Source organism: Coloeus monedula (genome assembly GCF_965178545.1).
Source record: "Coloeus monedula genome assembly, chromosome: 4".
Classification (NCBI taxonomy): domain Eukaryota; kingdom Metazoa; phylum Chordata; class Aves; order Passeriformes; family Corvidae; genus Coloeus; species Coloeus monedula.
The window spans coordinates 7,891,164-7,907,800 of NC_138784.1; the positions used below are offsets into that span (position 1 = coordinate 7,891,164).

The 16,637-nt window shown below is 38.2% G+C and overlaps 1 protein-coding gene across 10 annotated transcripts in view; it reads left to right on the forward strand.

Annotated features, from left to right (window-relative positions):
* The window catches only part of C2CD5 (C2 calcium dependent domain containing 5), a 58,787-nt gene extending 45,063 nt beyond the window's left edge, over nucleotides 1–13,724 (forward strand). For 8 of the 10 annotated variants that reach the window (XM_082280002.1, XM_082279994.1, XM_082279993.1 and 5 more), the window contains 11 exons: nucleotides 404–467; nucleotides 2,280–2,341; nucleotides 2,801–2,899; nucleotides 3,318–3,407; nucleotides 3,638–3,725; nucleotides 4,782–4,868; nucleotides 6,556–6,606; nucleotides 7,619–7,720; nucleotides 8,537–8,727; nucleotides 11,493–11,639; nucleotides 12,310–13,724. In XM_082280002.1, the coding sequence (XP_082136128.1) occupies nucleotides 404–467; nucleotides 2,280–2,341; nucleotides 2,801–2,899; nucleotides 3,318–3,407; nucleotides 3,638–3,725; nucleotides 4,782–4,868; nucleotides 6,556–6,606; nucleotides 7,619–7,720; nucleotides 8,537–8,727; nucleotides 11,493–11,639; nucleotides 12,310–12,441 (1,113 nt within the window). In that variant the 3' untranslated portion in view covers nucleotides 12,442–13,724. The remainder of the gene's footprint in view (nucleotides 1–403; nucleotides 468–2,279; nucleotides 2,342–2,800; nucleotides 2,900–3,317; nucleotides 3,408–3,637; nucleotides 3,726–4,781; nucleotides 4,869–6,555; nucleotides 6,607–7,618; nucleotides 7,721–8,536; nucleotides 8,728–11,492; nucleotides 11,640–12,309) is intronic. The other 2 variants (XM_082279996.1, XM_082279999.1) reach the window with 1 other exon arrangement.
* Nucleotides 13,725–16,637: the final 2,913 nt, after the last annotated feature.

A 16,637-nucleotide genomic window follows, 5' to 3' on the forward strand; every position in this document is an offset into this window, starting at 1 on the left:
CTGGGAAGGCAGTTATGAGAGGCAAAGATATCTGGGTTGGTGTCGTTTAGTTTTTGGGTTGTTTTTTGAAGGAAAAAAAAGACACCCCTTTTGCATGGAGAGCAAAAAGGAGACACATTACTTGACAGAGAACCCTTCAATACTGGAGTTAAATTATAAACCATTTCTAAAACACTTGATAAGAAAATGTTGGAAGGTAGAGGTAAATTTGGATCTCTTGCCGGTCAGTAAGACAGGATGAATGTAAAGACATGCCAGAAATATTTACAGAATGTAGCAGGGCACTCAGTCTGATCTAAAATAAGAGTGTTTAAAGGTTGGGTAGAATAGAGGTTATTTTATTTCTTTCTGAAATGTCTTACTGGCACAGCAACATGATTTTCTCAATTACTCCCTCTTCCAGATTGATGATACCGATGCAATGGAAGATGTACATTCTTTACTGACAGATGTTCCACCACCTTCTGGTATAGTTACAACCATATTTTTCTAATTTATGCTGTAGGCTGCAAAATGACAGAATATGACTAGTTTCATTAAAAACTATTTAAAAAGTTCCAACAGAACTGACAATATTACTGTTTCTGAAGATTTTTAGACTGAATTACAAGTTTGTAGGTTCCAGGTTAATAAAAGTAGAATAGAGAACTAATTATTGCCTAGTATCAGTTGTCTTTATACTATTTATCATTGTACAGATATGTCATACTTTCCCCAGCAGAACTCCTGGATCTGGATAAGAGGCAAATGAGGTTGTCCATTATATAGAAAATGCTCTGGACATTTGATTTGTCCTTGTCCTCCCTCTTGTCATTGTGAATTTCCCTGTGTTTCTTTTGAGCAAGTCTTAGTTTCCTTCCTAATAACTGGTATCAATATTAATAATTTTGCGTCGTGTTGAGCACAGAACTGTCCTTGTAGTTATCTATTACTATCACCAAATCTTTTATTCCTCACTGATTATCCAGTCCTGCTGCAGTTGATTTTATTGCCCTAAATTAAGGCCATCAGCAATCATCTTGTTTTATCTTCTTCTGCATATAAGTTATGTGTTTGAAGCATAAAATCCAAAATTATAGATGTCTTCACTTTGAAAATGAAGCATTTTTGTTCCTCTTTTCCTAGTCTTATATTTACATTTCCTTTGATGATGCTTCATTCTTAGTTTGTTAAAAGAGACCTTGGTGAAGGATCTTTCCAAATGCTTCCTGATGTCCAATGTAGATGGTATCAGCCTTTTGTCTGTGTGCTTGTTGAGAGCTTGTGAGCAGTGACTGCCCCTTAGGAAACTGGTATCAGCTGCTCCGCAGTCTTGTTTTTCCATCTGCCCATGAACTTCTTTCTCTGGAATAGTTGCTATGGATCAGTAATAGAGATACCTGTACTAGGGAAATTAGTAGGACCAGTCACTTCAGCACCTTATTACTTGAAGATTAAAGAATGTTTTTCTCTGGTAGTGGAGTAAGTTAAGAGTTCAGTGCCAATTAGCTGTTTGACCTTTTGCCTATTCTGTGGTTTATAGGAATCTTTGTTTTTCATTGGCCTTTTTGTTCAGTATCTCCTTCAGACATTTGTTCAAGACAAATAAACAAGGGACTGGTTTTCTGCTATTGTGGGAAGCTCTACTACACTGCTGTAAAAAGAAAAAGCATGTTTTCTGCTCTCATTATTTCTGCATATCCTTTCTAAATCTTACTTGTTTCTTCAACAGAATTTCTGCTTTTGATGCTCTGAAAGGCAATCTACTAATATTTATACCCTCTGCAAGCTGCTACACAATTTCTTTTCTAGCTTATTTTTTGCTTTTATATAGGCCCTACCAGGTTGGCCTCTTTTCTGCTTATTTAACTACCTTCAGGCTTTCAGAATTGCTGATTTGCTGTTAATAACTTATTTTACTCTGCCATTTAGTCATTATATTTCTGGTTTTAATTTGCATTCAGTCACTACGGTAGTTCCTTTACAGCCTTTTCTGTGCTCTCTGTTAAAGGTTGGCTTTTTAGCTTTTCATATCACACCTTTTAAAAAAAATTCCTCATTTGTGAATAGTTTATCTAGTAGAAATAGGTGGAGCAGTTGTGAATTTTGGATATTGGCCCTTCCTACAAGAATTCTACATTTGTTTTTTGAATGTTGATCTCATTTCTAGTGTATTATCCAATATTCAAAACCACATTAGGGAAAATATTTGCAAAACCTTGTCACATATGTTTCCTTTACAAGTATTTTTGTATTGTAGTAGATAAACAAGATTTTTTCCCCAAATATTTTCTTCACAGGTTTTTACAGTTGCAACACAGAAATTATGCCTGGTATAAATAACTGGACACCAGAAATTCAAGTAAGGTTATTCAAAATTGAAACTTTTTGCTAAATTGTATTGAAATATGCTGTAGTAATTTAAATGTGTATTTGGAAAGATAAATTCAAAAGATACCCTTGTGACAGAAATAAAAGTAGTATTTTGGTAAGAACAATAGGGTATGAGAACCTGTTTCTTTGTTGGTTTTTTTAATGCTGTTATGTAACAAAGAACCTAATACAGAAATACGAAAGTAATTACAGTAAATATGAACTTAAAGATTTTGGCTTTTTAAAAGGCTTGGCTAGATTTGAAGCCCCTTAAAGGAAACAGATTATTGACTGTGTTGCTTAGCTAACGTATTTTGTTACTTAGTTAACATATATGTTAACATATTTTACATTATTTTCCTTCTTTATGAATTTGCGTTTAAGACACTGGATAAAATATATTGGCATATGTTGGCAAAAAAATAAACATGTTTTGTTTCTAATTCAGATGTTCACAGCAGTAAGAGTGTCCAGATTAAGCAACATTAACCCAACAAATCAAACACTCAATAAGAACTTCAATGATCTCTGTGAGAATCTGTTGAAGGTAAGAAACTTATTTCAAATACTTCTTTATATGTTCAAATGGAAGCCAAGTAAAATTCAGCTATACTTGAAATAACATGTGCCTCATCATTTTGAAAATAGACTGCAAAGTGTATGTAATTAGTTTGTGAGTTGCTATAAAGATAGGTTCAGCCTTTTTCAGTATATTAGGGATTTCCAAAGCTTTTGGAATCTGCAGGAGTCCTTTGACTGGCAGTGTACTCTAGAAATAGAAAGAGGGCTCCACAGCAGATTGCATCCTGTCCTGACTTTTCACACATGTAATTCTTCTTCAAGAAAAAATTAATATCATTAGATGACTTCTACTATGAAAAGAGTTTTGATCCTTAATTTCTCTGAAATAAACCACACTTTCTTTTTTTTCTGAGTAACACAAAATAATATCCTGTCTTCAACAGAGTTTGTATTTTAAACTCCGGTCTATGATTCCCTGCTGTCTTTGCCATGTAAACTTTACAGTTGCTCTACCAGAGGATGAATTAGTTCAGGTAAGTGAATTGCTGCTTTTAACTTCCAGCACATAGGCATGGCCCTAGTTAACATTTGCTGCTCAGGGTAAACTGGTCTGGGATTTGATTTACTGCTATGTCTGGTGAATTCTTAGATGGTTTTTTTCCTTATTATGTGTCTATGCAAAGAACTGCTTGTTTGCAAAATCATTTTTCAGATTGCACAAGAGATCAACTTACCTAATATGCCAAATATTTCTGATTTGCAGATTGCAGTCACAGCTGTTGCCATTACATACGACAAAAACCAAGCACTACAAGCCAATAAGGCACCTACAGAAAAATCACAGCAAAGAGGTAAATATTGTGAGGCATCTTTTCTTTTTTATCCCCAATGCCGAATGAGTCTGGATTTTAATTTCAGCTACATACACAGATCACAGACCACAGAATATTCTGAGTTGAAAGGGACCCATAAGGATCATCAAGTCCAAATATACATATTTTTGCAGGGAGATTCTTTCAACGCATAGAGGTTTTTCAGAGTTAATGTACTTGACCTCCAGCAGGATGACTTACTTATCAAGTATTAGCTATTTATTTTCCATAATCGATAAATTTGTAGTACTTTCTTATTCTATCTGTGATACTACTTCAATTATTTTTCTCTAAAAGGTTAGTGTAACAGATAATGACATTTCTGTTGTATTTTGGAACATGTGGTGTAAATCATCAGAGAATACTGGTTCTTATAAGTAAAAATTTTGTCCATACTTCAAGAAGGCAGAAAATAAATTATTCGTAATACTTAAAAAAAAAACCCAACTTCCCTAAAATCCTTAAGCAGGTGAGTAATGGTTTTGGAGCTCAGTGAAGCGCATGGAAGGAATGGAAGAGACTACTGTGATCTGAATATGTGACCTTGCTAATGAAGTAACATCTTATGCTAGAAATGTATGTGTGCAGTCTGGATGTGGGAATTCAGACACAACTCTGAGGATACTCAATTCTTCAGAATGGAATTAGGTAGTAGAACAGAGCCGTATGTTTCTAAAACTGTTGTAGCTGACTTCTTCAATAGTAACAGTCAAGTGTTTTCTTTCATGTGAAATAAGTGTTAATTTTTATTATGGTAGCTGACTTAGATCCAACTGCAGAATCAAATTTAAAATGCATGAATGGACTTCATTTTTTCCTAAAAACTCCAAATCCTTTTCAGTGGAACACAAGTTCTGTTCAATGTTGCAGCTGGATGTGTTGTCACACACCTCTTTCTGCAGAACTGTATCACTTTATGCACATGCTGAAAATACCTGTTCAAGTCAGACCTGACTAAATTGACTCTGCTTGTAATTACTGGCAGATCTTATTTTGGGGGTTAATTATCAATTGACCATGTTTTCTTTATTGAAGCATCTACAGACAATGAAGAACAGCTACAATTTCCCTTGGAGCTTTGCTCTGATCCCCTTTCTTCTCAACCATTCTCTCCAGCTAAAGGTCAGTTAAGGGGAAGAACGTTAAACTGTTGTTTTTTACTGATTTTGAGTTCTGCTCTTTCATGGTTGCAGAGGCTTTAAGATACGTGTATTTTCACAGGCTTTAAATGTGCTTTGCTGCCTAAACATAATGGGGTATATTTACTTATGACATCAAATTTTTTGAGAGTCACAGAAGATGGCTTGGTTGATCATTCTATCTATATTTCCTGTAGAAATTCCTGTCCTGTAGTTCTGTCTTTGCATTTAGAATATTGAAGATGCTCCAAGCCACTGGGTGTTGGGTGTCATTTGACATAATTACAAATTACCTAATAATTAGGCTTGTCTCATACTGTAAATGGCCCATATAAAATACCTCCATGATTTCTCAGCCTCACATAATTAATCTCATTGTTTTCATGCTGGGAAATACTTTATCTACCAATTACTGGTTGCATGCAAATTTCCTTTAAGTGAAAGGAGCCTAAACTTGTATAGTAAATAATCTGTACAGTGCAGCATATTGTAGCTTTTAAACAGCTGCTTTATTTTACCTGAGATAGAGCTGCATTTCAAGAATGGTTGTCACAGTTCTTCTATGATTACATTAAAAATTCAGTTCATTGAAATCAGCTGTCTTTAATTCCTTCTCCCTTGTTGGATTATCTACCAAAATGGTTACTGAGAGGAAATTAAATATCTGGGAATTACTGTAAATGTTTGAGCTCCCTTTTTTGCCTGTTAACATCAGTTGTGTAAAGAAGGGTGCCTACCACACTTACTTGTATTTTCAGTGGCCAGATTAATTTCAGCAAAAAGATCCTTATTGTTTTTTAGTTTTTTTAATGCTTAACTTTTAATTGGCTACATTTTTTATTTTAAAAAAGAGAAGATACCCAGAAATTTCTGCTGGTGTCTCTCTACCCCATTACTGGACTGTTCTCCCTGTGTGCTGGGCACTGACCAGTGGAGGGCAGCCTGTTCCCATGTATCCTTTTTCCTGATGTTGTCCACATTCCATATTGTGCTGTAGACAGAGTCTTTCAGCCAGAAAATTATTCCATCTGTCATTTCCTCATAACTTCATTGTAGTTACATTTACTTAGCAGGTTAATATATTTTTACTTTTCTGTAGGATTGTTGTTTTAAAAATATTTTTAAATATTTGTTTACAATCTTACACAGTTATTTAAAAAATAAAATATTAAAATTGCAAGGTAGATCTAGTAAAGTGAATTATTTTTACTAACTCTGTTATCAAAGTACACAGTACACTATATAGAGGGTGGTTTTTTTTCATACTTGACTCTAAAATCTTTTATGAGGGTTGTAGAATTGTGGAGTAGTTTGAGTTGGAAGGGACCTTAAAGCTTATCTCATTCCAACCCCCTGCCCTGGGCAGGGACACCTTCCACTATCCCAGGTCGCTCTGAGCCCCATCCAACCTGGCCTTGACCACTTCCAGGGATGGGGCAGCCACAGCTGCTCTGGGCACCCTGTGCCAGGGCCTCACCATACTCACAGGGAAGAATTCCTTCCTAATATCCAATCTAAACCTTCTCTCTGTCAGTTTGAAGCCATTCCTCCTTTACTGTCACTCCAGGCCCTTGTAAATAGTCACTCCCATCTTTCTTGGAAGATGTTGTCCTGTACTACCTGACTCTGCTTAATAGATTATCTCAACAGAATAAATTTTGTTTTATTAGAAGTCCTGGAGGGTGCAACTTCCCACACAGGTATTCCTGCTGCTCAGAGAGGTGAGTTTCCTTAATTTAACCATCTGCCAGAACAGAATGAGCATTCTTGGGATGTTGGTATACCCTTTTTGGATGTGTCTTAATCCAGGAAGTGTTTACTACTTAACTGAGAATGCATGCTCTGGTGTGGCTTAATTATATCCTAATATTTCGATATGATTTTTAATTATAAAAGTTAGATTTGTTAATAATAACAGCCTCTCTGTCAGATACATTGATATAGCTTTATCTGACAGAAAATTAGACCCCAGAAAGAGAGCTGTTTTGCCTGTGTTAATTTGAAGTTAGCATGTGTTCCTCCTGTTTCTTCAGGGTAATGAAGAAACAGTGTTTGCAACCACCCCCCCTTTTTTTTAAAGATATGCAAACACTCCTACAACTAATACCAAAAGTCATAGCAGAAACAACTCTTACTTCTTATTGTAATGATAATGGGAGGAGTGTTGGAGGGAGGATGTTGGGGCAAGGAAGACTGTTGTGTAAAGAAAATTAATTTATGTTTAAAACAGAGGTGTTGTTTCAGCTTGTGACTCTTATCCTCATCACCAAAGTTTTTTTTCAGTCTGTAGGTTAGTTATTGATAAAGACAGTTGGGAAGTTTAAATCTTGATCAGCAGCTCTTTGTAAGGAAAAAAAAAAGCAATGAAAATGAAAATTAAAAAAGGCTTAAATAAAGTTTAAAAAGCCATAACTTAAAACCTAAATTGAGATTAAAAAAACTAATCTAGCATAAGTCCTTAATGACTGTATTTGCATGTTTTTTCAGTGCTGAAGTCCCACTCAGGCAGTTGGTTCAGAGCTGGGACATCACCAGAAATTGGTACTTTGGTTTGGACAAATCCAAACCTATCCTGTAACTTTTCCTTTTAAACAGACCTGCAAAAGGATGGTTGTTCTCTCTCAGACACTAATCATTGCTTCCTCAAAAAGGAGCACTGAGATGAGCAAGAGACATCATCCATATATTTTTTTTCTGTTTTTTTTTCTTTTGTTTTTCTGTCTGTGTTTCCAGCAACGTCAGTTGATTACAGTTCCTTTGCAGACAGATGCAACAGCTGGATAGAGCTCATTAAACTGAAAGCTCAGACCATAAGGCGCGGATCAATTAAGACAAGTAGGCGGCTGTTTCTACCACATTCTGATAATCTGAGACATATCTCTGATTTCCCAGTGGTGACTTAGTGGAGTGCCCTGCCCAGCAGTAGCATTGCAGGTCACATGTAGAATGAATTACTGAGTGTGAAAACTGCCGACATTGTTCTGTAAGCTCACACAGGGTTGATCAACCAGTAGCATAAAAAGCAAAATAAAGTCTTGCTGTAATTAGTTCTCCATACATGTGTACGCCTACTAATTGTATAACATCCACTGCATGGATGTAGGTGTATGTATGATCTTGGAAAATTGGGGGTGAGAAACAGGAAGCAATCACCAAGGGGACAGTCAAGTCAATGGTCACTAAATTAGCAAGTGGTGAGTTGGTTTTTAGTAGTTCTTTGGCCACAGGTCTGACTATCTTGCTTAAATTAGCAGAGATTAATACCTGTTTTAATGGAAAATGCTGCACTGGAGAAACACAACAACTTTCACACTTCCTATAATTTGTTCCTCCAGCAGAATAAGTTTCAAAATGTTGGCACTTTTTTCTTTACCTTCACATTATAACTGATTGTTGTATGTGCAGCTGCTCGCCTCAATGTTTTCCTTTTGCAGGAATGCCACTCTTCCAAATAAATGCCATTTCAGCTTCTTGTCTCCTTTTGCATGCTTTGCATGATGATTTCCTTTCTCACATATATGGCTGAGCATCACAGGCAGCTGAATGTTGTCACCAAGCTATTTGGAAAACCAGTAAGAAGAGTTTTTGTGTTTTGAGGAACAATGATGGATCTTGATAGTTATTTTCTCCTGTTTTTTTCCCATTTTTCAGCTACTTCTCTTGAAAAAGCAAGTCCGTTGGCTGAGGGATACTTACGGCACCGTTCTGTCCCATCATGCACCAATTCCACTGTCTCAGTTGTTAAGATGACACCTCTTTCCTTTCTCCCTGGGGCAAAAATAACCAAATATCTTGGGATAATCAATATGTTTTTTATACGAGAAACCACTTCTTTGCGTGAGGTGAGCTGTGTGGCAAGGATTTATTTTATGTCAGGGAATAATTTTTTGTTAATTGTAAGAATCAGAGGTTTTAGTTGAGGTGTGGCACAGCCAGGGAAGAATTTGTGTCACTTGTGGGAAGGTGCTGAGTGCAGAGCAAGTTCCATTGTATTGCTCTTGTCGTGGAGCACACAAAGCTGTTTTGTTTTTGGCACTGTTAGGAAGGGGTTACTTAACAATTGCCATTGCTGTTGAATTGGATAGAACACGAAACCAGTGAGTTCTTAAACAGAACTATATGGAAAAAATGGGTCTTTGACCAACAATGGTAGAAGTTGGGATCATTTGAACCCAAATTAAATGCTAAAGAAAAAAATAAATCATCCGTTCTTCTCTCATTTAGCAAGCTCAGTGATGAATTTTCACAGTGTATTTGGATTTTAAAATTCTTTGGTTAATATAATGTTGCCCATATCATAGATAATGTTATGCTAATTTTAAACATTACATTCTGTGCATTCTCTGTAACAAAACTTTGTGTGACGAGCATCAAAAATTACACTGTGGAGTCTATGACCACACAACCAGCTTAGAGGTGATGTTCAAACCATGATGTCCAGTCTGCATCTGGAAAAGAAATAATCCTCTGAGCATGCCAAAATGCAAGCCATGTTCCTTATAATTTTCCTGTCCTTTCGGGAAGGAGCTGCATCTTTGCTTTTGGCCACACAAATAGAGTGTACCTCTTGCCTGGTTTGTCAGTGCTGAAGAGTGCTGTTTTTTCCTAATTACACATTGCTAAAATGACAGAGCAGATGTTAATAAAAATGATCAGGCTTCCTGAAAATGGGCTGTGAGCTCTCTAGAGAAACTTGGATCAGACAAACATTTTGTTTGCATCTTGCAAGTTACTTTTAACTTTCCCTTTTAACTTGAGAAATCCATGTGTGAAAAGGACCATGTCTTCAAAAGGATGTCAGAGCAGGGAAATGGTTACAGGACATTTCTGTACTAAGTGCAGATTCTGTATGTACAAATTCAATAGCTGATAAGCTTTTGTATCTGTCATAACAGATCCCAACAAGGATAGGTCATTCAAGCGTTTGATAAGCTGGAATGTTGCAGAGTCCCTGGGATGCTGTTACTGCGCTCTTTCCAGCACCCAGGGGAGCTAATTTAAATTATTTCAGCTACATAGGCTGAGTCACAAACTACTCTTACTGCAGGATTGCCTTGAGTTATAATGGAGTCAGAACAGAGCAGTCCAACTCCAGCAATGTGGTTCAGGTCCTACAAGAAAGTAATTATCAGCATTTGTGTTTGTATTGCTTTATGTTTTGCTTGTGGTAGTGCTGAAATATATACCTGAATCAAAAATTAATGATAATTTCAAGTCAGATTAATCCACTGTTCTTAGGCTTTGCTGTTTACAGGTGGGTTTTGTTACCTATTGTCATCCAATGTTGTATTACGTTTATAATGCATATTTTTTCCCCATCAGTTGTTGTACCTTTAAAAGACTTGGACAAAATCAAAATTCCATGAGAATTATGAATTTGTATTGAATTTTGATTTCTTGCTGCAGTTGACTTCATTCCGCTTTATGCTGGGTTTGATAAAATTATACCTGTCCTTTTTGTTTGTAAATTTTCATCCAAGATATGTTTTTTTAATGCCTTTATGAGTCTGTTCAGGGTACATTATACTTCTAGGAATGAACACAGCCCTTAGAAATTCAGCTCAGTTCAATCTCTTCTTCTACCTGCCTCTTCTGTTTCTTTTAGTGGCACACACACACACACAGAAACATGTAAGAAGACTACTGGTCTTGCCTTTCACTTGAATTTTTAAATTTTATATGTATTTTGAATCAACTGTGAGTTCTGTTCTGATCAGTTTCTTTTCTCAGCATTTTCTGGGGATTTTTATTTCTTTGGTTGATTGCCTGGTTCGTGTGCAATAGGTTTTTCCCCACAATGTACTTGCTCACATTCTTTCATAAGGATTTTTAGGAAAATCCATATTTGGTTGTTTTCCTTCTCCTTTCACATTAATTTAAATTCTTCAGTTTCACACCAAAGAAGTAAAAATGCCCCACAAGCACCATCAAGTCAAAAAAATAATGAAATGAGATGGCTAGAAGTTCCTTTGGGCTTCAAGGGGGAAAATAAAATTAATAGCTTGAATAGTTCAAGTCTCTGCTCTGTCCCTTGCTTACTTTTTGAGGGATCATTTCTTTAATGAGTGTTGAGAACTAATGACAGTCATTAATATACATGAAGTTGCAGTGATCAAAGATAATGGTCACTCCTTACTGGGAATTTCCAGGAATTTCATAGAACCATAGAATGGTTTGGATTGGAAGGGACCTTAAAGACTCTCTTGTTCCACCCCCCTGCCATGGGCAAGGACACCTTCCAGTAGACCAGGGTGCTCCAAGCCCTGTCCCTGGCCTTGGAAACTTCCAGGGATCCAGGGGAAGCCACAGCTTCTCTGGGCAGGCAACCTGTGCCCAGGCCTCACCACCCTCATAGAGAAGAATTTCTTCCCAATATCCAATCTATACCTGTCAGTTTGAAGCCATTCCCCTTGTCCTGTCACTCCAGGCCCCTGTAAATGGTCTCTCTCCATCTGATTTGTGGCCCGTTAAACAGTGAATGGCTGTTAAGTTCTCCACACCATTTAGGATTCACTAAATTATTCAGCTGATAAATATGGAAGAGAAGCACTCAGCATCTTGTAGCTAGACTTAATATAACATGTAATGTGTATTTTTTCCATTCTAGGAGGGTGGTGTCAGTGGTTTCCTCCATGCTTTTATTGCTGAAGTGTTTGCCATGGTGAGAGCTCATGTTGCAGCTCTGGGAGGGAATGCAGTTGTGTCATACATAATGAAGCAGTGTGTTTTCATGGAGAACCCAAACAAAAATCAGGTACATTAGGATGTGAAATAACAAGTTTGTATGATACAAATACGCATTTTATGTCTTTAAAAACTTGCAGTGCTGTAGAGCCATATCTGCACAACATTTCTTGATATCTCACGATAATGTTTTAAGAATCCAAGAGTCTTCTTGTATAACACAAAATTATGAGGATGCTTCATAAATACCCAGATGGGTAAAAGAACTGAGCTTGCTAGAGTGAAGTAAATTGCAGAAAATAGTTGCACAGTAGTGCAGAACTTGATATTTCTGATGTTGCACTGTAGGATTTCCATCCTAACTCCACATAAAAATACCTGGAGCTGCTGACGTAAAATGCTCCATTTTGTACATAAAGGGACAAACCTTAATTTGTAAACGCAGTAACAGAATGTTCAGTAAATTAAATCTGTTAAAAACAGTAATGAAAGCAAGTACAGATATCCAGATATTTCATCTGTGGTGGTCTTACAACAATCCATCTGCATTTTTGGTAGCACACAAGTGAGCAGATAGAAAAGAAAATGTGGCACATGTTGCCTCACCGATAAATTCAAATAATTTGTCCTTCTACCAATCTCTGTTGATTTTTCTGTGTAGTTATATCTAGCAGATATAAGTTAACATAAAATATGTTATTGTTTATTGTTTGGTAACTGGGTATTGGCTTCTTTTCCAGGCTCAGTGTTTGATAAATGTCAGTGGCGATGCCGTCATCTTTGTCCGTGAATCTGAGCTAGAAATGCTGCCAGTGCAGCCTTCTACAACTGCTCCTCAGCCCACAAGTTCTGCAGGAGATGTCACAACATGAAGGCAGAACAAGTGAAGTAGTCTCTGCTAAATATAAAGATTATTTAAAATGTGGGAATGTTTAGGTTTGCATCTTCAAAGTCAATATCTCTCCATGACATTAATAGCCAAAATCCAAGACAATCACTTTTTTGTTGTTGTTGTTGTCATATAACTTACGTAAGTCAGAGTGGTGAACCGGCAGGTGTGCTCTGGTTCTTTTGTTACTCTTTCTGGCCTCTGTGAAACCAGGCAGCAAGTGAAGCACTGGTAGGAGAACATGGATTAGAATAGCAGGCATCACATGGAACTGTGGAAGGAAGGAAAAATGGTGTTGCATTTTTGAGCTGTTCAGTGGGACCATGTTAAGTTGTTATTCAGAACCATTTCTGAGTTTGAGTGTTGTCAGAGCTGATTCTCAGGTCAGGGTGGGAGGGTTGAGAAGTCTATGTTGGAAACCTTTGATGAAGAAGGGAGAGATTTGTGTGCAGGACAAGAAAACATGCGCCTGGACTCAGAAATTCCCTTACATCCTAGAGTGTGAAGAGGAAAAAGCAGTACTAAAAAGTTAGTTTGAATTTCTGCACATTAGAAGTATTTTTTCTTGTTTTGTTGTTGTTTTTGTATTTGGGGGGTGGGGAGTGTTATTTGTTTTTTTAGTTGTCTTTTAAAAGCTGCCAGGCCACAATGCTGTGAACCTGGGCATTCCTGTGGTGGAAAAAAAAACCAACAAACCAATAGAATATAACAAAAAGTTCCAGGGTTTGTCTGGTGCTATTACAAGATGTTCACTTCAGTATTGACAAAGCAGGTCTTCTTATTATTTAGGACTTTGTGAAAGAATTGTCCTGAGGTTCATTTTCTTAAGGCAGGATCTGTTTCAATGATGGCATAAACAGTCCCCAAAAATCAGTTGTGCAGAGGTTATTCTGCACCCTCCTTCCTGTTTAAATGCCTGGCAACTGGAGATTGATGTATGCATATGACAGTGTTTCCTGCGGGTTGCTTTTGTGTTTGGGGTTTTGTTTGGGGTTTTTTGTGGTTTTTGTTCTTTTCCAGTGCTGTAGCTGGGAAATAATTCCTGTCTTTGTCTACTGCAAAGACAGGAAATTTGTCATTTCCAGTAAATGTCTGAAAGGTGGTGATTATTGTAAAAAAAAAAAAAAAAAAGCGAACTTTGATTTGAAGATGCATTCTTACTTAATTCTGACAATATTGTACATGGAACTTGAACAAAGATGTAAACTTGAATGTAAATATTATGTTTAGTGTTGAAATTAGGCAATGGCATGATTATTTGTTAAAACGGATTATTTCATTGTAAATGAGCATGAAAATCATTCTTCCACAATAAATCTCTTTCTAAAATTCACTGTCTTACTATATGTGTATTAGGTAAATGTGTAAGCTGGATATACTAAAAATGTCCCACCCCCATTCTGTCAGAGGAGTATTTTTTGTATAGAATGTTACAACCTCATCTGTATCCTGGGCTGAAATTTGTATCCTGGGCTGCATCCAAAGCCCTGTGGGCAGCAGGGGAGGGGGGGATTCTGCCCCTCTGCCCTGTTCTGCTGAGACCTCACCTGCAATCCTGCATCCAGCCCTGGGGTCCCAGAACAGGAAGGACATGGAGCTGCTGGAGTGAATCCAGAGGAGGACCAAGATAATCAGAGGGCTGGAACACCTCTGCCGTGAGGAAAGGCTGAGAGAATTGGGATTGTTGAGCATGGAGAAGGGAAGGCTTTGGGGTGATCTCATGGTGGCCTTCCAGTGCCTGAAGAGAGCCTACAAGAAAGATGGAGACTATTTACAAGGGGGTGGAGTGACAGGACAAGTAGAAATGGCTTCAAACTCACAGAGAGTTGTGGTGGCGGTAGCAGCAGACGCTGAGGTAACCAGGGAGCCAAGAAGGGCCAGGGCAACATTAGACTCATGGTGGACTGGCACTGAAGTGTAGAATCTCCCCCAAGGTTATGGAGAGTTCCCACAGTCCCTTACTGTGGTATGTAGATTATTGTTTTATGGGTGGTCAATTGACCCTCTGCCTAGTTCTGTGTAGATCCCGTTGAATATGCATGTCCCCTAGTTATTATGTGTAATGTTTTGGAAGTTTTTCTGCACCCCATTGGTTCCCTGTCCCTATTCCCACCTCCCTCCTTCCCTGGTTTGTTGCTCCCCTGTCACTCCAGGTTCTCTCCTCCCCCTAGCCCTCACCCAGTTGGTTTCTGGTGCTCTGCCTGCCCCCAAAACCCCAAGTATAAAATCCCTGAACCCGCCTCTATCAGGGCCATTTTGTTACTGGACCCTCCTGGGTGTGTTTTGGAATAAACCTCATTGGAATCTACACAAAAGGCCCCTCCCGCCTCTTTATCTCTGGTGATGCGGCTTGTTACCCATCTGGGTTCATGCTGGCACGAGGCCTCTGTGAGCAGAGCCTGGCCTTGTCGTGCTGAAGCTGAGTATCTGGGATACTAGTGGAAGCAGCCCCAACCAGGACGCTCTCCAGGAAGGACGTGGTGGCCCCCCACACCAACAGGCTAGTGCGCGTCAAGAGTAGTTTACTTAGGATATCAGGAGGAAATTCCTCTCTGTGAGGGTAATGAGGCCTGACACAGGTTTCCCAGGGAAGTTGTGGCTGCCTCATTCCTGGAAGAGTTCAAGGCCAGGTTGGATGGGTCTCGGAGCTATCTGGTCTAGTGTAAGGTGTCCACTCCCAACATGCACCCAACAACCCCTGAACCCCCTCCTCAACACCTCTCCTTCCACCAGATGAACTTTTAAAGTCCGTTCCAACGCAAACCATTCTATGATCCTGCAATTCTGGTATTTTGGAAGTTAATTATCCTTTATATTTGAAGTGTTTGAATTTGGCCCTTACATCACTAACACAGTCAATCATCTTGCTAAATTCTGTAGCTGTTGCAACCAAAGCTGCCATGAATTAATTTGCCTGTCAGTTGCAGCTATTTTGATTAGTTTGCAAGGCAGATCTTGTTCCCCATTGAAGCTAATGGCAGAATGTAAATAACTTCAAAAGGTCTTGGATCTGGCACAAAAAAGTTGTTTCCAGTGTAAGTATTCAGCATGAAATATCTGAAGTAGCACAGTAAAGTAGCTGGTTTTGATTATTTTTCCTTTTGGAGAAAAGGGAAAAAAAAGTTGCTTCTATGGAAGCATTAATGCCATCTTTTCATTTCTAGCTGTTTAAATGTCACAGCTTCCTCTAGTGTGTTTCTTTAGACATAGAGCAGCTTTCCTATCTAAAAATTTTAATTCTTCTCCAATTATTATTCCAGAAGTGACAGACAGTTTTTTACTGTTACTAGTTGGGATTTAACTTTTCTTAATTGGCCCAGCTGAATAAATGTAACCTGTAGAGAGGTGTACACTTGAGTTTCATTGATTGTCTTTTTTTTTCTTTCCTGTATAAAGAAAAGCATAAGTATGTTGCATCTGGAGAACAAGGAAGAGCCTCTGCAGATGATGCTGGTGCTCCTTGGTGGTTCTTTCCACACCGTGCTCTAACCACCTCTATTTTAGGAGCTGTGTAGTTCTTGCTAAGCTTGGAGGTGGGCAGGAATAAACTTGAAGGGAATTGTTGGCTTCATGTTGCAGTCCAATGAGTGATGCTTTAGGAATGAATCTTCTGGAATAACAATTTTCTCAACTAAAAGCTTGTTTTAAGAGCTGGTTGGAAAGTCCTCAGTTTGCTTTTTTTTTTCATGTTGAGTCTGCAAAGGTGCAAAGTGAGAGCGCATCTTCCCTAGTGAATGGTGGGTTGATTGTTCCCCTCTTCCCCAAGTGGAACCAAATGTTTTTCTTGGTGTTCAGCTGGAATCAAAATTTCCTTGGAAATGAATCCTGAGGGTCTGGTTCACTTTGTCAGACTGAAAAGCAGCCCTGCACCTAAAGCCTTGCTGGGGGGCAGATACATGAAAAGAGGAGCAGGACAGATGCAGGGAATTACAAACAGTTGCAAAGAGGGAGACATTAATGACTTTGAGGTTTTTGGAGAGTTCTCAGTTCCCTTTAGGTGTTCATATAAGGATGGATGGAAGTTTTGATGACTGATCTGAGTAACAAATTTTTTTTTTTGCAAGGAACAACTGTGCTGCTGTGGCATCTGCAGGATCTGAAAGTTTCCAGTGGCAGGAAAGACTCTCAGGGTCTTCCCCAGGCTCTCTTCTGTGCACAAGCTGGCTTTCTTCTCAGGTT